This window comes from Lynx canadensis, chromosome D1 (genome assembly GCF_007474595.2).
Source record: "Lynx canadensis isolate LIC74 chromosome D1, mLynCan4.pri.v2, whole genome shotgun sequence".
NCBI classification, from domain to species: Eukaryota; Metazoa; Chordata; class Mammalia; order Carnivora; family Felidae; genus Lynx; species Lynx canadensis.
The window spans coordinates 114,315,429-114,336,287 of record NC_044312.2 but is presented as its reverse complement, the minus strand read 5'-3'; the positions used below and the strand labels follow the sequence as shown (position 1 = coordinate 114,336,287).

General features: G+C 60.7%; 1 protein-coding gene across 1 annotated transcript; it reads right to left on the bottom strand.

The window, feature by feature from the left end:
• Nucleotides 1–9,862: 9,862 nt before the first annotated feature.
• IFITM10 (interferon induced transmembrane protein 10) lies at nt 9,863–17,592 on the bottom strand. Its single transcript, XM_030333864.1, has 5 exons — nt 17,526–17,592; nt 17,147–17,205; nt 16,909–17,103; nt 15,583–16,035; nt 9,863–10,498 (listed from the first exon to the last, which is right to left on the bottom strand). The coding sequence occupies exons 1-5, from the start codon at nt 17,590–17,592 to the stop codon at nt 10,349–10,351; spliced, it is 924 nt and encodes a 307-aa protein (XP_030189724.1). The 3' UTR covers nt 9,863–10,348.
• Nucleotides 17,593–20,859: the final 3,267 nt, after the last annotated feature.

Sequence of the window (20,859 nt, the reverse complement as noted above, 5' to 3'; positions counted from 1 at the left end):
ACGTGGGGCACCACCTCTTGGCGTGCAGAGTGAATGACCGCGGCACCCGCCACGGTGGGAGAGGCTCAGGCTCAGTCTGAGGACGGAGCAGAGAGCTTGATAGGGTGGATGCTGTGTGGTGCCATTTTGATGGCCTTCCGGAAAAAGCGACGTCTTAGGGACAGAAGAGACACCCATGGTTGCCGGGGCCTGGGGCGGGGAGGGGCCTTGACCACAAAATGGCACAGGGGAGTTTTTTGGTGACGTGGGAACTCTTCCGTTTCTTGGTTTTGGTGGAGGTTATGCGACCATGTATTTGTCCAAAGAACCGTGGGTTTTACTGCGTGTCACTTAAACACTACTTTTTTTCATGGAGAAAGAAGTCCAATCCCAGGAACACGCCCTGGCTCCTGCCACTGTGCCCGCTTGTTCCGTGACTCTGGAGGGGCTTCGTCTGCAGCCTCGCCCGTCTGTCCGTCCGGGAAGTGCCAGCTCCGTCACGGGAGGGGGACCACCTCTGTCGGCTCAGAGTCCAGCTGGGCGTCCCCATCTCTGTCCTCAGGGTCCCTTACCTCCTGTCACAGCCATCGGTGTTTCTTTGTCCCTGGATGGGCATCGCTACAACTCTGCCCTAACCACCGTCTCTGCTGTCTCTCTGGGCCCCGTCCCTGTGTGTCCCCCAAACACCTGCATCGTCACACCCGCCCCAGGGCGCTCCTGCCCCGGGAGGGACTTCTCCTCATCGGCTGGGGTGAAATCTTTAACAAAACAACGGGGCCTCCAGGGTGTTCTAGGTGCCATCCGTGTCCCGTCCGACAACCAGATCAGGTGCCTCAACCCCCCGCACCCCCTCCCCTTGCCGTCCTCTCGGACCCTCTCGGTGGTGCTCCTGAGGGTTAGGGTCTTCTAGGGAATGGACACCAAGACAGGACCCAAGCAGAGGACTTCACTGAGGAAAGGCTGTGAGAGAGACGGTGGGAAGGAGCCGTGGCCCAGAGACGGTGTGAGGCCAGATGCGCACCTGACCCCGACTCAGGGTTGGGGGGGGGCGCGGGGGCAGGAAGCCTGTGAGACTGGGGTGCACACTCAGAAGGGCCTGGCAAGGCCTCCAGGTGCCGAGGCCTCAGGCTCCGACAGAGGAGGGCGGCCCGGGAAGGGCTGACTTCGGTGTGAGCGACATGTGAGGTCTCGGGGCACAGCCACAGGGGCCCTGATCGACCGCTCCCCCCTTTGCAAAGCCAGCAAGCCTACAGAAGACGGAACACCATAAGGAATGCATTTTACCTGGAGGCCCCACAAAAAGCCCGACTCCAATGCTGTAAAATAAGTAAGTTTCTTGAGGGACATTTGGACACAGATTGACCCTAAAATAAGTTTCAAAACATTTCGAAAGGTTGAAATCTTACAGAAAGTATTCTGTGCCCACAATGCACTTATGCTACAAGTCTGTGAAGAAACTGAACTAGAACATTCACGTTTGGATATTGAGAGCCGTCCTTATGGACGTGCTGGGGTGGATGAAAATATAATGTGATGGGCGAAATGTTTTTAGTGCAACTAATAATGTTAGACCCTCTCAGGCCGACTGGATGCAATTGCTAACACTTGACTCTTTTTACCTGTGAAAGCAGCCATTTCATTTTTAAGAAATTATTTAAAATGTTTATTTTTGAGAGAGAGAGAGAGTAGAGGGGCAGAGACAGGGACACAGGATCTGAAGGAGGCTCCAGGCTCTGAGCTGTCAGCACAGAGCCCGACGCGGGGCTGGAACTCACGAGCTGTGAGATCACGACCTGAGCTGAAGCCGGACGCTGAACCGACTGAGCCCCTAGGCATCCCTGAAAGCAGCCATTTCAAATGGTTCCATCCAATGTCGTGAAAACACTGCACGTCAAAGCTAGGAGAATGACTTTAATGAACGAGAGAAAGAGAGAGAAGAAGGCATGGCTTAAATTAGAGCATTTCTGATCCCATGATGATTTTCTTTTTTCTCTGAAAACCCTGCCACTTGTGAGAAACCAGGGGACAAAATAATATTTTCATTCATTTTAATGTGACAAATTACGATGTGTTTTGTCACAACCCAAAGTATCAAAAATTGCTTTAACAAACAGACACTTGGTTCCATCAAACAATGAAAACAGTTGGAAATGACTGTAGTTTGTGCCTAAAATGTAATGTCAGGGGGCACCTGGGGGGCTCGGTCGGTTCAGTGTCCGACTTCAGCTCAGGTCACGACCTCGCGGTTCACGGGTTCGAGCCCCACGTCGGGCTCTGTGCTGACAGTTCAGAGCCCGGAGCCTGCTTCGGATTCTGTGTCTCCCCCTCTCTCTGCCCCACCTCTGCTTGTGCTCTGTCTCTCAAAACTGAATAAACGTTAAAAAAATTTTTTTGTAATCTATTTATATATTTAGGGGCGCCTGGATGGCTCAGTCAGTTAAGCATCCGACTTCAGCTCAGGTCATGATCTCGCAGTTCATGGCTTCGAGCCCCGCGTCGGGCTCTGGGCTGACAGCTCAGAGCCTGGAACCTGCTTCCGATTCTGGGTCTCCCTCTCATGTCTGTGTCTCAAAAATAAATAAACATCACAAAAAAATGTTTAAGAGGAAAATTACATAATCAAACCAGAAGAGGCAGGCAATCATTCCGCGGTATTCCGTATTAATTTAATAAGACTGAACCATTTCTGCTACGACGCACGTTCACAAATCGGCTCAAAAGCGGTGTGTAAATACGGAGCTCTGGGCCCGGCACGCGAATTAGGCCCGTGCGGACACACTTCCCCCAGCGTGTCAATGGCTTTACATAACTGAGGCGGGCGTGTGCACAGTTCAAGAGAATCTCACGGACCGTGGGGAAGGCCCCGGAGCCCCGGGCGGGCTGCAGCAGTCACACGTTGGTTAGTGATCCAGAGAGGCCCAGGCACCGATCAGGACCCTGGAAAGACACCCCCCTGGTGTGAAAGAAGGGCGGGACATGTCTGTGCTCTGGGCCGGACGATGACGTCGGCTGAGACCTGGAGTGAGCACCCTTAGGGGCCTCGTGGAAATTAAGGGTGGCAAGTGGTTGCAGCCGGCAGAGAGTGTGGGTGGCCTGGGGCGCTGGCTGCAAGCCCAGTCGGGCCGCTTGGAGCCGCTGCTGCTCTTTGCTGGGTCGCAAAGGTCCCCGGGTCTCGCGCAGTCTGCCCCCGCGTCTTTTCCCGTTGGCTCTTTTATTTGCAGTCTGTGCCTTTGCAGGGTGCTAAGTTTCTCGTGTCTGTGGCAGTACAGCAAAAATGTCAATATTAGCATATTATGACTACCAGGGAAGTGCCTTAAGCTAATCGCGGAGGTCTCCAAACACCTAGAGCAAATATCATCCGAAATCACGCAGCCTGGAAGGATTTATCTTGGGGATAAGGGTTACAAAAGAAAACCCTGCCGTCGCGACCTCTGTTTCCCAGTGTGACTGAAGTTCTAGCAAACGCACTGAGAAAAACAAGCATAAGGTACGTGGGTCAGAAAGGGAGAAAGGAAACTCTGATTTTGCACAGCGACAGGCGCTGCGGCCGAACTCGTGGAAAATCCAGACGTTACGAAAAATATCATGAAAATAAAAGTCCTCTTAGCGAGGATGCCGAGTGCAGGACGGCTCCTCAAAAGGCAAACGCAACAGACACTCAGGAAAGAAAACATTTCACACTGGAACGTTTGCCATAGCACCAAAATCAAGTATCTGCAAGTAAGTCTCACGAGTCCTGTGCGAGACGTCGACGCGGGAAACCATGGCGCGTTTGGGGAGCGCTTTAAAGAGACGGAAGCAAATCAAAGCCTATGGTGCTAAGCTTACAGATTTGAAAAACTCAGTCTTATAAAAATGTAAATTCCTCCCAAATGTATCTCTGTGGATTTAACCACAATCCCAGTCGTCTTTCTCCCCCCGGCTTGGTAAGTTCTCCAATTAAACGAATACCGTAAGTGGAATGGCCAAGAAACCCCTGAAGAAGACCGGTGAGGGAGGCCTCGAGATGTCTGGGCTCGCCGTAAAGCTGCAGTGGTTCTGATTACGTGGTGCCACGTCAAGGTCAGACAGTCCCTGCAAGAACGGAGATGTCCACGCCGAGCAATCAACCGAGGGCAGCTGTCCAAACCTTAGATCAGAGGAAGCAGCCGACAGCGTGAGGGGCGTCCGGGCGACGTGAATCCTATCAGCAAAAACATGAATCATGCGAGAGAAAGCTTATGAATGAGACTTGATGACACGCAATCGCGTGGGTTTAGGGAAAGACCGCGCAGGCGCGGATCCGGTCTGTGGTGACCAGCTCTGACCGGAGCGGTGCCCCTCTTCCTGTGGCTCCCGTGGCCGCGAGCCTTCTGCAGAGGGCAGGACCCTTCTATTTGGTTAGTGTGTCTGGCGCTTGCTCACGTATTTCTGGCCGTGTGTTAGTGAGCTCGGGCTGCGTGAGATCGCAGGGAACATCTCTGTGGGTCCCTGGCCGGACTCCCGACACGGACCTCCTAAAGCCCTTGGAATTTCCTGGGTGACGGGAGCATCCTTTGTTCTCCCGAGGTGACTGTGGGGTGGGGGTGGGGGGCCCGGGTGGGGGCGGCCACCAGAAAGACCGAGACCTCCTGAGAACCTCCAGCACGTCGTGGAGTTGATGGTCAGTCAAGTCTACGCGGGGAGGAGCCTCCAGGAACAGCCCAGAGACGTGGGGTCCGGCCGGCTTCCGGGCTGGGGAACACACGCAGGTTTGGGGCGAGGGCACGGGAGCCCCACGCCCTTCCCGCACGCCTCCCCCTGCCCGTTCGTCTGCAACCCCCAGGCGCCCCTCCCTCGCACACACTGACGAGTGCAAGTGCGCGGTTCTCCGGGGTCCTGTGAACCGCCCTAGAAAATGGGGGGACCCCCAGGAGGGGAAGTGGGCACCTCTGGGGTACCGCCCGCTGGGTCTCCGTCTCCCTCTGCAGTCATGACTGTCCTCCAGGCTGGCCTCTCAGACTAGAGACCCCCTTGCTCACTGAGCCTCCAGTTTATTTATGAGTCTCCGTGTGGACTCATGGTTTCCTCTTTCATTCAGTGGATTTACCCTGAGGCCCAGTTGTCCCTGATTTGGCCGGAGTGGGGCTCATACCTCATCAGGTCTTTGCTTCCTGGTCCCAGGTGCCTCAGGTCGTCTTGTACGTCAGGGTCCAAGCCCCCCCCGGGCACCGCCTGCAACCAGCCGTCCCCAGGGGGCCCGGTCCCTGCAGGGGGGCAGTGACCTTAAGAGCCAACATCTGGGTGCCAGTGAGCTTGTTGTTTTGGGGCTGTTGGGGGTCGTGCAGACCCCGCCAGTGGGAGAGCTGGGGGTGCACAGGTTCCCCTAACCCCACCTTGGCTCCTCTCTGTCCCACTCCACTTTTGTCACAGACTCCCATCAGCCTTAATATATGTAATTATTGGCTGGGGGCGGGGGGAGGGGAGACACCTGGCTGGCTCAGTCGGTTGGGCGTCCGACCTCAGCTCGGGTCATGATCTCGCGGTTCGTGGGTTCCAGCCCCACGTCGGGCTCTGTGCTGACAGCTCGGAGCCTGGAGCCTGCTTCGGACTCTGTGTCTCCCTCTCTCTACCCCTCCCCCAGTCACACTCTGTCTCTCTCAAAAACTAATAAACATTAAAAAATATATATATGTAATTATTTGACCAAAACCTGTGTGTATCTGGCCTCCCGTTGTCTTTACTGACCCCACCCCACGCACCCGCCTTCTCCCCATAAACCTTGTTGGCTCCAATCCCCCAGTGGTTCCCCTCTCTGGGGTGCAGCCACCAGCACCTCGGGGCCCATCTCACTCTTGTCCGTGTGGTTTCTTCCAGAGACATTCTGTCCTATGCATCGTGCTTATTTTGAATAAATAAAAGGCTAAGCTCCCAGGGACATTACAAACAAAGCTGTGCATTTATCAACTGGTTTTCGTCCGTATGTGAAAATAGACGTTAACGCGCATGAGTTATTTCCCATCCGTGGCGTCTGTGAACATATTTGTGTAAGTGCACGGATGTTGTACAGAGGGCTACCATAAGGCATGACTATACAACATAATGACTTTTTAAAAATTTTTTTAATGTTTATTTTTGAGAGAGAGAGAGAGAGAGAGAGAGAGACAGTGTGAGCAGGGGAGGGGCAGACAGAGGGAGACACAGAATCGGAAGCAGGCTCCAGGCCCTGAGCCATCAGCCCAGAGCCCAACGCGGGGCTCGAACTCACGGACCGCGAGATCGTGACCTGAGCCGAAGTCGGACGCTTAACCGACTGAGCCACCCAGGCGCCCATATGACTTTTATAAAACAAACACTCACGTAACCACCACTGGAGTCCAAAAGTAGAACTTGATCAGTGCCTGAAGTCACCCACGTGTGCCCTGATTTGGCAAACGTGTTGGTGTTTTTCTCTCCGTGCACTCCTTTCCGCGTCCTGGGCGAAAAGCCTCCACTGATGAAGACAGTGGCAGTTGTGACCGTATTGAGATTGGACACTTGTGTTTAGTAGAACATGCCAGGGAGAGAGGGCAGTGAGGGCCTCCGAGCGGGGCAGGGCTGTCAGGGGACGGAGGGGGGACGTGGGCGGAGACACCTGGGTGCCACTAAGAAACCCACAGCCCAGTAGGAAGGATGTGCTCTAGGCAATAAGACACGCGTTCAGCAAGAGGGCATCCAAATGGCAGTCCGCGTATGAGTCAGACGCATCAGGAGTGTGAGGGGGGCATAAACTGCAGCCACAGGGAGCCCCCCACCTTCCCCCCTCCTCCCCTCCCCCACGCCGTGGCCGAAAGGAAGGGAGCCGGGCACCGGAGGCGAAATTTCTCAACCGCTGCCCCCGCCGCGCTGCCCTTCAGCCCTGCTGGCCGGGCTCCAGGAGCCTCTTGTGTCCTTCAAACCACCCTTGAGCCACTGAGTCTTGGCCTCCGCAGCCCAGCAGGTGCCTCGGGTGGGGCAGGTGGGGGAAGGGATGGTGGCTCTTCCAACGGCAGCCGCCTCCCAGGCCCACCCCCATGAAGCGGGATTGAGCAGATCTCAGGGGGGCCCTGCGGCCCGACGGGGTCAGGGACCCGTTCGTCTGCGTGCCCCCTGTCTGAGCCGGCGGTCGGTGGTCGCTATTCTGTGGGAGTAGGGGGCCTCCGGGGGTATCTCCACACCCAGGAGGGAAGCCGAGGGCACGCGATGAAGAAGGAATCTTCTGCGCCTTTCCAGTGTGTGGAGAGGGTCAGGCTGGAGCGGGGGCAGCGTTTTTGGCCAGCGGATGATGGGGACCTGGGACACCTGGGCCACTGTGGCCAAGGCAAGAGAAGCTGGGGACTAACCGCCCAGCAGCCCCTCATCGCACAGGTGCACACGCGCACGCTTGCACACGGCCAGCGCCAGCCTCCAGACACTCTCTCCATCCTTGGGCCTTTCAAACTGGTCCGGGAGCTGGAGGTCACAAGGGCGGTGGCCAGGACCAATCGGGGCAGCATGGGGGAGGGGAGGGCGGGGAGAGTCCCCCCCGCAAAGATGCGTGAAGCCAGGGGCACGCGGAGAAGGGCAGGAAGAGAGCAAGCCGAGGCGGCCGGCTCATTCGTACGAGTACCTACTGAGCGGCATTTTCCTGGCAGACACTGTGCAAAGCAAATGAAAACAGGGAGGGGGTGCGGGGAGGGGGTGCGGCGGGGAGGGTCGGAAGGTCAGGGCGGGGCCCAGAGAGGCAAAGACACAGACCTGGAAGCCAGAGACCAAGGCAGGACCCCGTGCCCGCCCGCCCGCCTGCTGGGGTCTGGACTGCATGGCCACAGACACCCCGCCCGGCAGGTGCCAGCACCCTCTCCTGAGCCCAAGGTGGCGGGGGGGGGGGGTGGCCGGGGGGGGAGGCAGCGCCTCCGCGGTGTGGCCCCCGCTGCCCAGGAATGGACACAAACGTCTGTGGGCTAAGCGTGCCTTCGGTGCCCGCAAGGCGGTCGTAACTTGTTTGCGACCGGAGCCCGAAAGCCTCAACCGCGAGGGACAGGTTCCAGCGAGAGGCCAGGCCGAGGCCTCCTTCCTGAGGATGCGGTTCCCCCGGGTGACGTCCCGGGAGGTCAGCGGCTGCTGGCAGCAAAGGCTTAAGGAAAAGGAGAGAAGAAAACATTTTGCCTCCACTTTCCCGGCCCCGTCAGGGGTAATGAAGCCACCTGGACCCCAGGGTAGGGCCTGAGCTCGTGACCTCTGGTCCCTGTCTCCCCAGATGCCCTCCAACCGCCCTCCTGGGGGCCACCCGGAAGGCTCCCAGCTCCCCTCCATGGGTGGCCACAACATAACTCCGTGCAACCCTGCAGGGGTGCCAGCCCCCCTGCCGTCCTGCCACTGCCTGGGGTCAGGAGTCATGCCATGGTGTTCCGGGCCCCTCCCCTGGGCTTCTGGGTGGGGCCGGGGGCTGGAGTCTGGCCCCCTCACTAGTGTGCCTTTCGCCACCCACCCCGGCCCCCTTTTGCTTGAAGCCCCCACCCCCAGCCTCTTAGCACACTCACCTGGGAAACACCTCTCCAGACCTGACCCGCTGCTCTCGGAAGCCCTGACCCTCTCACGGCAACGCTGCCCCACCCCCAGTGTCCCGCTCCCAAGTCCCCTCCACGCTTCTGTCTCGGAGCCCCCAGCACGTGCCCCCAGCTGACCACAGCCACACCGGTCCACTTGCCCAGGAAAGACCCCAAACGCCTCACCCCTGCCCTGAGCCCTGCCCCCCCGCGTGTCCCCCTCCCAGGGAGGTCGCAGGGGAACCCCAGTCCTCGGCCCCACGTCCACACGCCCACCCCGTCGTCAGCACCTGTGCCTCCGTCCTGCGTGAGGGAGGAGTCTCTCTCCTGCTGTCTGGACGCTGCCCAGACAGGGCTCCGTCCGTGCTCTCCGCCCTTCTCTGACACCCATGTCCTGGTGACCCCTCGGTCACCTGGCCTCCTCCCCGCGGCTGTCCATCACTGCCGACCCTGAGCCCCGGGCTTGGCACCCTGCTCTGATGACATCCCCGGGACTCTTCTCCCTTGGCGGCCACCTCCCCGCCCCGCCAAGCACACCTTTCCGCCCCTTCCTTACCTCCTTCCTTCCTCCATCACATTCCCAGAAACCCGATGGGCGCCTCTGGCTTCTCCCTCCTCTGCCCCCGACACTCTGGGTGCTGGGACACCCCCTCTTCCTGCCAGCCTTCCGGAGAGAGGTGGTGTTCCTTGGGCTCCACGCTGGCTGTCACTGCCGGGCCCCTCTGCTTCCACAGGGCTCCTCCCCAGGTCCCCATGTGAGGGCACAGCCCCGGCCAAGTCGGACACGCAGGGACCCCCGGCTCCTCCCGCCCACCTCACAGCACATCCAGTCTGTCACCAAATTCTTTCATCCGCCCCAGCCCCAGCCTGCACGGTTCCCACTTCTGCGACAGCCTTGTCCCCTGCCTCCCCCCCACCGTCCTCGAAGCCCACAAAGCAAGCCCAGTCCCTCCCCTGCGAAGCCACCCCTGGGCCTGGGGGTGAGGTCAGCAGGCCTTCCTCCTTCACTCTCTGCACTTGAGCTGCCCAGACGTCCTCTGGTCTCCCAGACGAGCCGCGACCCCGTGCCACGAGGGTTCTGCTCCCCCCCCGGGAACACGCTGGTGTTCTCCGCTCTAACTTACAGCTGGGCAGACAGCTCTGTTCGTGCTGCCTAATCCTCGAGAGGACTCATGTTTGGGGCACCTTCTGCCAAAGTCCCCCTCGGTCCCCTTGCACCATGGGCAGAAGACCGCCAGGTCACGGAGCAAACCCTCCCCGGCGGTGTTGGCACTGGGGTGGGGGGGCCTGAACCGCCAGGCAGCGCCTGAGTGGGGCCCCCAAAGCTGCCAAACCCACCCACCCCCATGCCCTGCTCGGCCCTGGGACAGAGGCTGGGCTGGAGCCAGACAGGTATTTTATTGAAAGTTCACAGACACAAGAGCTCTGAGCAGGGTCACAGCTTGGAGGAGGTGGGGTCGGAGGGGAGAGAGTGAGTCCCCAGATGCTGGCAGCCCCCCCAAGCCGGGGAGCTCTCACAGAAGCCCTTCTTGCTGGGTGTCGGGCCAGAGGGGCCCCAGGAGCCTGGGTGCGGCACAGGAGGGCGGGGCGGGGGGCAGCCGCTGGAAGCCAGGGTGCGGCAACACAGGGAGAAACCCAGACCCCAGGAACGGGCAGAGGCAGAGAGGGTGGGCTGGCCCGAAGCTCGCTGCCCCCTTACTGTGCGGAGCTTCTGGTGGCCTCACTGCCCGCTTCACAGCTTCGGGGGGGCCCCAGGGCCCGCGCCCTGCTCTGCCCCAACCACTCCGCATCCCGTGTCGCGTCAGTCATGACAACGGACGTGTCTCGGGGCTTCGTCTCCACGGCCGGCGGCGCCCGGCGGGGTCCTAGTAGTCGGTGAGCGGGTACCGCAGGAAAATGAAGACGAGGATGATACAAGAGGCCGCCAGGGCAGAGCTGGTGATGTTGAACAGCCGGGCGGTCTTGGCGTCTTCCACTGCTCCATTCAGGTCATTGAGAAGCTTCTTGTCTCGAACCTGCAGCCAGAGGGGGGAGGTGAGGCCCGAGGCCAGAGACCAGGGAAAGGCAAATACGGGTATGGGGCACCTCTGTGCGGAGGGCACCCGGGAATTCTTTGTGGTTCTTTTTGCAACTTTTCCACGTCTGAAATTATTTAAAATAAAACAGGACTGTTTAACAATACTGTACTATTCGATCGAAAGTTACTGAATCAAGGAGGCGGGGGGGGGGGGGACACCTGGGTGGCTCGGTCAATTAAGCATCTGACTCTGGATTTCGGCTCAGGTCATGATCTCACGGTTCATGGGTTCGAGCCCCACACTGAGCTCTGTGCTGTCAGTGTGGAGCCTGCTTGGGATTTTCTCTCTCTCTCTCTCTCTCTCTCTCTCTCACACACACACACACACACACACACACACAAAATAAATAAATAAACATTAAAAAAAAAGAAAGTTGGCGAGAGCAGATTGTAAGTGTTCCTACCACCAAAAACCCCACCAACCACAAAAACAATAATTATGTGAGGTGGCAGATGTGCTAACGAACCCTCTTGTTATGATCATCTTGCAGGATGTACGTGTATCGAATTGCAACGTTGTGCACGTTGGACTTCTCCAATGTCGTATGTCAACTGTAGCTCAAAAAAGCTGGGATCGACAGATGAATTCACAAGACAAAGGAGAAAGTTGGTCTCAGAGAGTTATATGATCAGCCAATGGAGGTTGTAAGTGCGCCCTAGTCTGAGCGGCTCCTTAATCTAAAATTCACAGGGGTTACCTAAGAATAGGCACTAGACAGACAGGCAGTGGGCCCCGTGGTCTCTGGGAAGGGATGTTAAGACACAGGGAAGACAGTGGGCAGAGCTGGACCCATTTCCAAGATTCTCTGGTTGTGAAGAGGTGTTCCCAAGGAGGAAGCCACCCTCACGCAGGGTAAATCCTAGGATTTCCCTCTCTTCAGCACGTTCTCCCTCCACAAAGTCCAAAGAAGCGTAGTTGGATTTGTGGATGGATGAGAAGGGAGGGAAAATAGAAAAAAATGATAGTGCATGGGTCATATGGATGGATGAGATGACATAAGGGATAACAAGGTGAGAGTGAGCAAGGGTGAGTGTGAAGACAGGTACATGATGAATGGATGCACGTGGCTCAGCTAGAGGAGCAGTGGAAAGAAGGGATGCTGTCAGCTTGAAGGATGAGTGGATTTATTGGTGTGCTGGGTCAGAGGATGGATGGATGGCTGACATGTAGAGGTGGTAAGTAAAGCAGGGAAAGCTACTGGGGGGAAGTAAGGTTAGATGAATAGTTAAGTGAACTGATGTACAAAATACATGCGGATGGGATGGGGCAAAGTACGGAAGGGAGGAGGAAGCAAAATGAACATGTATAAACACAGATGAATAGAGGAGTGGGTGACTATTTGAATGGGTTGAAGGGAACAAAGGAGCAGGGATCAATGTATGAGGGATGGTGAATGGATGGATGGATGGATGGATGGGTGGATGGATGGATGGATGGACAGATTGATGGTTGGTTGGATGGATGGATGTGTGTGTGGATGGGTGGATGGATGGATGGATAGATGGGTGGGTGAATGGATGGATGGTGGATGGATGGATGGGTGGGTGGATGGTTGGTTGGATGGATGGATGTGTATGTGGATGGGTGGATGGATGGATGGATGGATGGTGGACAGATGGATGGTTGGTTGGATGGATGGATGGATGGGTGGGTGGATGGGTGGATGGTGGATAGACGGATGGATGGATGGATGGATAGATGGGTGGGTGAATGGATGGTTGGTTGGATGGATGGATGTGTATGTGGATGGATGGATGATGGATGGATAGATGGTGGATGGATGGATGGGTGGATGGATGGTGGACAGATGGATGGGTGGGTAGGTGGGTGGATGCTGTTGACATTCAGAAAGCAGGTAGTGGGCAAATATGTATATACAAAAACTGACACAATACCACCCCCCCCAATCAATTTTTTTGACTTCCCTGTCACTGGGAAGTCCACAACCTCCTGGGCCCACATGGAACAACCACCATATCATTATATCTGCTCCTCATCTCCTGCCCACCATCCCTGCCCTGGTTCAGGCCATGTGCCCCCTTTCCTGGACACCACACTGGGACCCTAGCTTTTCTCTGCCCTGGGGCTTCTCTCATCCTCTTCCTTCACACTGGCTGCAGATTTCATAGCTCTGGTCATATCTTCCCTTCTGGGTCTTCCACATGATGACATCCAAACCCCTCACATATTTTTCCAAATCCTTCACTGCATGGCCTCAGTCTGGCTTTCCAGGACTGTCGTCTCGCCCCCAGAGAATATGGGGGCCTTGCAGTTCCCCCCAGATCGCCCCACCCTCATGTCCTAGTTTATATCTGGAACACCTGTCACCTCACCTGCCCTTCAGAGCCCAGTGAAGATGATGCTTCCTCCCGGAAGTCTCCCACTCTGGACTCCAAACTCACCCCAAACCAGGAAGGAAATACTCTTTTTCTGAAACACCATGACACTTACTCCACCTTGAAGGTGCCCTCTGTCCACCTACCCCCTCGTACAGCCCTGTCTGACCCCTACAGTGGCCGGCGCTGCCTTGGCACCGGTGACAGCAAGATGGAGGGATGGGTCTGGTTGGGTGGGCAACCATGCCTGGGGCAGGGGAGTGTCGCAGACCCAGCTGGCATCGAAGGGAACGGGCCCACGTGGGTGGAGACAACGGATGGACAGGCGCCCGTGACAGGGACACGATGTCTGCTTCACACCCACCGAATGCCAGCCTCTGCCCTGCTCACGCGTGCTGACTTGGGCGTTGTTTTCATTTCTGTTTGTTTTGTGAGCAGACACAGGAACCAGCTCAGAGGAAGGTGGTTTGTGAAGAGCTCACCCCTCTTCAGGGACCAAGCTGGGACTTCAGCCAAGGCCTTCTGACCCCAAGTCCGTTAGGCGCCCTTGGAAGTGCCCATGACTGGCTGCAAATAGCGTCGGGTGCAGCAGGCCAGGAGACAGCTGGATGGACAGATGGACAAGCTCCCAGGTGCAGGAGCCCGAGCCCGCCGCTCCTGCACCCCCTCTGCCCAGGCCAGAGACAGCTCACCTTGCACACTCCTTCCCCAGAAGCCCCGGGCCTTTCTGCCCTGGCTGTCCCCCAGGAAGGACGTGGGGGAGCAGCCCCGGGGTGGAGGCAGCGTGATCTCCCTTCCACCCCTCAGAAGGACCAATTCCTGCCCACCCCGTCAGAGCACAAATCCTGCACCATTCAGAAGTCTGTGACCTACCTACAACCTGCACCAGATGGGCCTGCCCTGTGCCAGCCGGCGCCCACAGCCGAGCCAAGGGGAAGGGGGGGACAGCTTCCGGACAGGAGCCCACGCGGCCGGACCCGTGTCCACAGGCCATCGTCAGGGCACGGCAAGAGGGCCCCAGGGGAAGCAGAGCGTCACCAGCTGCCCCCACCACGGTGCCCTCTGCCTGGCACTGTTCCGTTGGGGCCAGAGCTGGGGTTGGCCTGGGGGCCTTCACCCCTAATCCCCAGGGGCCCATTCCGGTGTGCTTTCACAGCACACACAGGCACACACACGCACACATGCGCACAAAGTCACGTACCACTCACCCACACAGTCACAAATATATGCACACTCACGCACGCACACGCGATGCAATGAATTACACGCACACCCACACCTGTATACACTCGCACACATATGTACACCCATACACACGCACACTCACTTATATACATGCACACACGCGAGCCCACACATAACACACTCGCGTGCACAAATATACACACTCATTCACATCCACACACATGCACACATGCAATTACACTTACACATCCACACCTACACACCTGTGCACACGCGCATTCACACCTACGTGGGCACACACACTCGTGCATCCATGCACACTCACACACACTCATTCACACCACACAGGCCCCACATGGCAGAGGCCCAGAGCTCCGTGCACCAGCCTGGAGGCGAAGGTGTGCCTGGCGGTGGGGGACGCTGACGAAGAGTCAGGAGGTCGGGAGAGCCAGGCGGCTGGGGCATGTGATGCCAGGGGCAGGGGTGGGGCTCGAAGATGCGCAGAGGCAGAGCTGTGTCCAGGCTGCTGTCCTTCCCCCCTGCAGCCTCCCTGGCCCAGACCCTCCTCTCCCTGCAGCCCCACATCCCACCGCTGCCCACCCCCCTGCCCCCACCTCACCGGGTGGCTGCAGTCGGTGATGTGCACCTGGCCTCGGACACGCGCATCCAGGGACAGTGACCTCTGACTCTACAGGAGCCAAACCCGTCCGGAGTGACAGGGAGGCGGGTCCTGCTGCTTGGGTTCCAACAGCCCTGGCTCTTCAGTTCTTACACACTTGCACGGGGCTCCTCACCTCAGATGTGAGTGGGTCACAGGCCCCTTCCTGCAATCTGGGCCCATTTCTTTCCCCTCTGCCCCAGGGACGTGGGGTCCTGTCTGCCTGGCACCCTGCTCTGCTCCCAGCCGGCTCCTCTCCCAGCAGTCAGGGGCTTCCCAAAGTTGTACGCACTCAGGGTTTGGGGTCATGCCTCTCTCCCCCTGGACACCCCCCCCCCTCCCCGGCCACCAGGACGGACGTCTAGAAAGAGTGTGGGAGAAGGAAGGCAGAAAGCAGTGACCTTGTCCACCGTGGTCGGAGACCCCGGCTACCGTGGCCTCCTTCTGAAGGTCTGCCTGGTTTCGGGTTCCCCTGTGAGGGGCCTGAGCCGTCCTCCTGCTGACACGGGAAGGGTGCTGAGGGTCTGCATCTGTGTGCTGGCTCCCCCCACCCCCCAAGTGCCCAGGGGCATCTACATCTGAGTGTAATTCCCACGGCCCAGAGGACAGACCGAGCCCCGAGTCTGCACCTTGAGGACTAAGCTGGCTGTGTAGAGAACCCAGTCCTGCGGCCCCCGAGCCCTGTCAAGACGCCCTGGAAGCTTCCGCAGCCCAGGATGGGGAGGGCAGCCCCTCCCTGCGGGCTCAGAGCTGGCCAGCATCCACGTGTCTCCGGATCCCGCGAGGCGGCCCCCACCTGCCGGGACCCGCTCCTCTGCCCCCCGCGCCCCTGCCCGGCTCACTTTGAGGGAGTAGGCCAGCGCAATGAAGCCCAGGCAGCAGAAGTTGAGGTAGACGAAGTTGAAGATGGACCACAGGTAGTAGTCATTGACCTCGGTGGTGTCCGGGTACACCTCGATGACCGTTGTGGGGTTCGTCATGGTCTTCTTCTCGGCCAGGTGTTTGCAGGCCTGGGGGGCGCCAGAAGCCCGCATGCTGTCCGTCTTGCTGCTCTTGGATTCCATGGGGAACAGGGTGGGCGCCATGGGGGGCGATGCCGAGGGCTCAGGGGCCGGGGCCGCTGGAGCCTGCAGAGCCGGGGGCTTGGACACGCAGGCAAAGCAACCCTTCGGGGAGCCTGCCGGGGGCCTCGGAATCCAGAAGGCCCCGTCCAGGGGGACTCGGGCTTCCTGGGCGCCGTCCGTGGTGCTGGCCGGGGCTCCCAGCGGGGCTGGGCACTGGCCTGGGCCCTGGGCCTGGAGGCGGGGGGAGAGGAGGAGGGAGCTGGGTCCCACCCGCCCTGCAGGGCTTGCCCTGATGTCCTGCAGCATCTCCCCTGCAGACTCGCGAGCAGCCCCAGAGGAGCTGGAAATCCCCGCCGAGGCCGCCAGCCTGCCACCTGCCTCCCCCACCCGCCCCAGGCACCCCGGTGCCACAGCCCTTCACAGCAGCCTTGGCAGGAACATCGGGGGCTTTTTCATCACTTTGCCATCTGCGCACAAACATTCACCCACTGACACACAAGAGCACCCCCCCCTCGTACCCAGCAACGCCCCAACCAACACGCTGTTGCAATAAACACAGCACGCCAGCGTCCCAAACACCCGGGTACACGCACAGGGCACACAGACCCACGATGACGGTGTCTCGGCCACCATCTGGCAGAATGAGCAGAGCCCTCTGGGGCACCTGCACGCTGACGCCCCTAACACATCGGACACCAAAGGCTCCCCAGACCCTGGGCACGCTGTGCGCCGAGATGCCAGGGAAAAGCCCTGCCCTGTGACACGCAGCTTATACACACACAGCCACACAGGATCCGACGCAATCGCCCAGGGATGGCAGCGGGGCGACTGCAGGGGCTCCAAACTCGCGCACGCCGTCCCCGCCCCCAACCCCGGCCGGCCCAGAGCGGCCCCGGGACCCCGAGCACACGCTCCCAGGGAGCCACCCAGCCCGCGCCACAAACAGACGCGCAAGGACACTCTGTCAGACGAGCACCCCTCCCGCCAGGCACCGAGACGCTCGCGCCCTGCGCCCCCCCCCCACCCCCGCAGGGGTCTGTGGCCATCGCCCCGCCGCCCGGGGCCGCCGGGGTCTGAACGGCCGCGCGGACGGCGCGCCCTCACCTGCTGGCGACTCCTGGGCGGGCAGGCGGATCCCTGCACCGCGGTCCGCGCGTCCTTCCGCCGGCCCGCGGCTCGCTGTCTGCCCGGCCGCTCCGCGTCCCGGCGGCCCAGCCTCGGCGGGGGGAGCACGCGGGGCTGGCGGCGCCGCTGTCCCCGCTCCTGAGCTCCCTCCGCAGCGCCAGGCCGGCCGCGCGGCTGCAGCCCCAGCCTGACTCACGGCGCCGGCGGCCGCAGCCACCTCCCCGCCTCCTCCCGCCCGCAGGGTGGGGGCCTCAGGCACCGGCCGGAAGCCGGACCCTGGGGAGGGGGTGCAGAGCCAGGGGTGAGGGCTGTGGGGGGCTCCGGGAGGGGTCCTCCCACAGGGCCACCCTGTGTCCTCTCCTGCTGTGTCTCCCTCGCCTCCCTCCCTGTCCCTCCCTCTTGCTGAGCCCCCCAGGCCCACCCCTGTCTGTCTCTCCAGGAGGGAGCCCCTTCATCCTCCTGCTGTCCCCCTCTGCCCCACCGTGGCCACCGGCAAGGCTGTCTGAGCCCTTCCCCTCCGCTGCCCCCTCTCTGACTGCTGTGTCCCTCCCCTCCCCACATGTCCATCCTTGCCCCTCCTGGAGTCCTGGCCTCACCAAGCACCCAGCCCACGCAGAGCCCCCGGTACTCTGGCCCGTGCCCCTCACCCAGCCCAGCGCCCATCTGCTCTCCTGTTCTCGTGTACCCCTCGCCAAAACCAAGCCCCTCGAAGGCCCCAGGTCCCCAGCTGTAGCACCTGCCTGAGCAGGGTGCACCTCACTGAGCCCCCATCCCGTTACCCACCTCTGCACAATCCTGCCACTAACCAGGTCCCCAGCCCCAGAGGCCACCAAGTCCAGGCCTTCCCTGAGCCGTGCTGGCTGGCCCCCATGTGGCCCTGTCCTTTCTGGGCCCACCCTCGTGGAAGCTCCAGACCCCCTTTCCCCAGGTCTGACCCCACACAGCCCAGCCCAGAGCCCCGAGCCCCACCTCCTGAACCTGCATGCCTCATACAGTCCAGTCTCCAAGGCCGTGACCTCTCACCCATTCATCCCCTCTGCCCATGGGGCCAGATGTCCTTGTCCAAGCCCCTAGTGACACTTATCTCCTTGGAGACAGGTCCACTCAGCTGCCCATGCCTCTCCGCCAGCCCTGCCTGGCCCACCTGGGCCTGGTCCCCTGCAGATGCCCCTTCCCCTCATCAACACCGGCCCACCCAGCCCAGCCCCTTCTGGGAGACTCCATTCATGCCACACCCTCTCATTCCCTCTCACACTTGTCCCCAGCTGACCTCCCCTTCCTGCAGAAGTCCCAGCGGGTCCGTCTGCAAGGGAGAAGCCGCGGCCCTCTTTGCCTCTCCCGGAGCCCCTCACCTCACCATGCAAGTGGCCTCCGAGCTGGGTTCTCTTTACCAACCCACCAGCCTCCACAGAATCCAAAGCCTCCAAAGCCCCCCAGTTGTGCCTATGCACCGGGGCCCCAGGTTTCCTTCCCCAGCTCCCTCTAAGTCCCTGTCCTCCTCTGAGGCCCTGACTGCACCCAGAGCCTCTCCTCTCCTAAAGCCCCCTTTTCCTCTGACCAGCTCAATCTGGTCAATCCACCGTCTCCACGACCCTCTCTCCTCTGAGCCTGGGCCTTCCCAGGGGCCCCTTCTCTCCTGGAGTCCCTGCCCGCCTCTGCCCCAGTCCTCTGCCAACCCCCTGCTCTCCCCGAACCTCTGTGTGCTATGAGCCCTAGGCCCTCTCTGAACCCTGGACAGGCCCCACCCCCTCCGCAACCCTCCCTTTTCCAGCCCCGCCCCCTGGCCTCCCAGGCCCAGCCTCATCCGTGGCCTCAGGAACCCCCAGAACCTCCAGGAGTCTGACAAAACCCTCTGTGAGTGGGAGGGGTCCCAAGCACCAGGGCCACCCTCCATCCTGGTCCACGCCCTGGGTACAGCTGGACCCAGACCAAGAGCCCACGGGCATGAAGGTGACGGGGACTGTGGGGGGACCAGGATTCAGTTCTCCTTCACGCGACACCCACTGCCCCCTTGCCAAGGGCCCTCGCTTGGGGGCACCTGGACCCCCAGGCCTCAGGAGGCGCCTGACCTAAGGTGTGGCCCGCCTGTGGTCTGCAGCCACACTACCGGGTCCCCCGGGGCCCAGCGCTGCCTCCCCTGCCCCAGGCCCCGCCCCACGCTGCTCTAGGCAGGCAGGCTGCAGGCAGCGGCCAACAGAGCCGGTCTGCACAGGAGTCCTCCTGGCCCCCGGGGGCCTGCTCCAGACTGCCTTGAGGCTGCCTCCTTCTGAGGACCCCAGAACCCAGGGCGGTTGGGGGAAGGGGGCTCCAGCCCCCACGGGCCTCCACCCAGTGGGTGAAGGAAGGGGCTCGATTTGGGTGGGGTGTCCTCCAGGCAAGGGCAAGAGGCAGGAAATGCCCACCGGAGCCCGCGGTGCTGATGCAGAGCCCAGCAAGCCCGCCAGGAAGAGTGCCAGGCGCTGAGCTGGGCACCCCGTGGGTCTCTGCCAGGCCCCTGGCGAGGAGTGCCCTGTTATCACCCATCTTCTAAAGACAGACCAGAGGCTTAAGGTTGGTTGGACCGTAGAGGCTGGACCTGAGCCCGGAGTCAGACTCCGGAGTCCGGAGGACGCCGACCAGCAGCAGCCCAGGCCAGCCAGCCGTAAGGTCCTGGCTCTGGGCAGGGGCGTCAGCACCCCAGTGGCCGGTAGGGGCTGGCGGCCCAGCCTGCGCTCATCGCCGTAGCGTCGGGGGAAGGGCCGGGGGCATCCAGCGGTGCTGGTCCCCAAATCCCAGAGAGGGGATGGGGGGGGGGTGTCCCGGCCGAGGGCCAGAGCTGTGTGGCAAGCGGCACGGCGGGTGGTGGGAGACAGAGCCCAGGGCAGCCGGCAGGAGCCGGGCAGTGGTGCAGAGTGCGGCCTCCCTCCCGGCCCGCCCTGACGCCAGGCCTCTCGGCGCACAAGGGCTCGGATGAGGCGGCCCCCCCGGCAGCCTTGCCAGGCCCTGCGGCTCTGCGACTCCAGGCTCCCCACTCATGTTTCAGGCGCATGTTACCAGCCTCCCTGCGATTCTAGCCGAATGTCTGTTAAAGGTGCCAGTGAGGGCTCAGTTCTGGGGTGCGGCCCCCTGACCCCCCCCTCGACAGCCACGCCCCTGAAGGCTGAGGGGGTACCGGCACGGTGCCGCGTGAAACGTTTGCCGTTTCTTCACACCTGCAGGGGGTGGGCGCCCGCCAAGGGTCCGGAGCCACTGATCCCAGCTGCTCACAAACTCCTACTCATCCCTTAAAACCTCCTGGCCGTGCAGCTGCATCTGGGTAGATACTCCCGAGGGCCCCTCAGGGAACTCCCAACAGGCTGGACCACCAGGAAGGTCACGCCACCTGAGGGATTCCTAACTGGGACCCCCCAGCCGAGGTCTCAGGACCCCAGGCTGGCCTGCTCTGGTGCCGGCCTCGCACAGAGGCTGCGTTCAGGTGCTGGCTGGGAGCCCCAGGGGGAGGCGGGGTGCCCTTGCCATCAGCCCCACGCAGGCGCCTGTCCTAGACTCTAACGGGTGTGCAGGGGGACCAGGGAAGTCCAGGGCCCCGCCGCTGGCGGAAAGCGAGGCAGGTGCTCACCTGGACCACTCTGAAAGCCCCGTCCTGCGGCCTCCCGCCAAGGCCACATCCGGCTGGTTGCAGCCCCGGGCCTCACTACCAGCCCGCTCCCGGCCAGTGGCATCTCAGCCTCGAGGCTGGGCGGCAAACCAAAGCCTCCAGGGTCCCTTGTGCAGGGCAGGGGGGCTGGGGTCTGGGAGCCAGGGCACCCCCAAAGGCCCCCCCCCCGACCCCGCCCCAGCCTGGCTGTGAGTCAGCCCTCTGAAACAGCCTCACACTGGCCACACCAGCTCCTTCCCACGTCCGCATTCAGAACCTCCCTCCCACCAAACACGACACATGCCAACACAGAA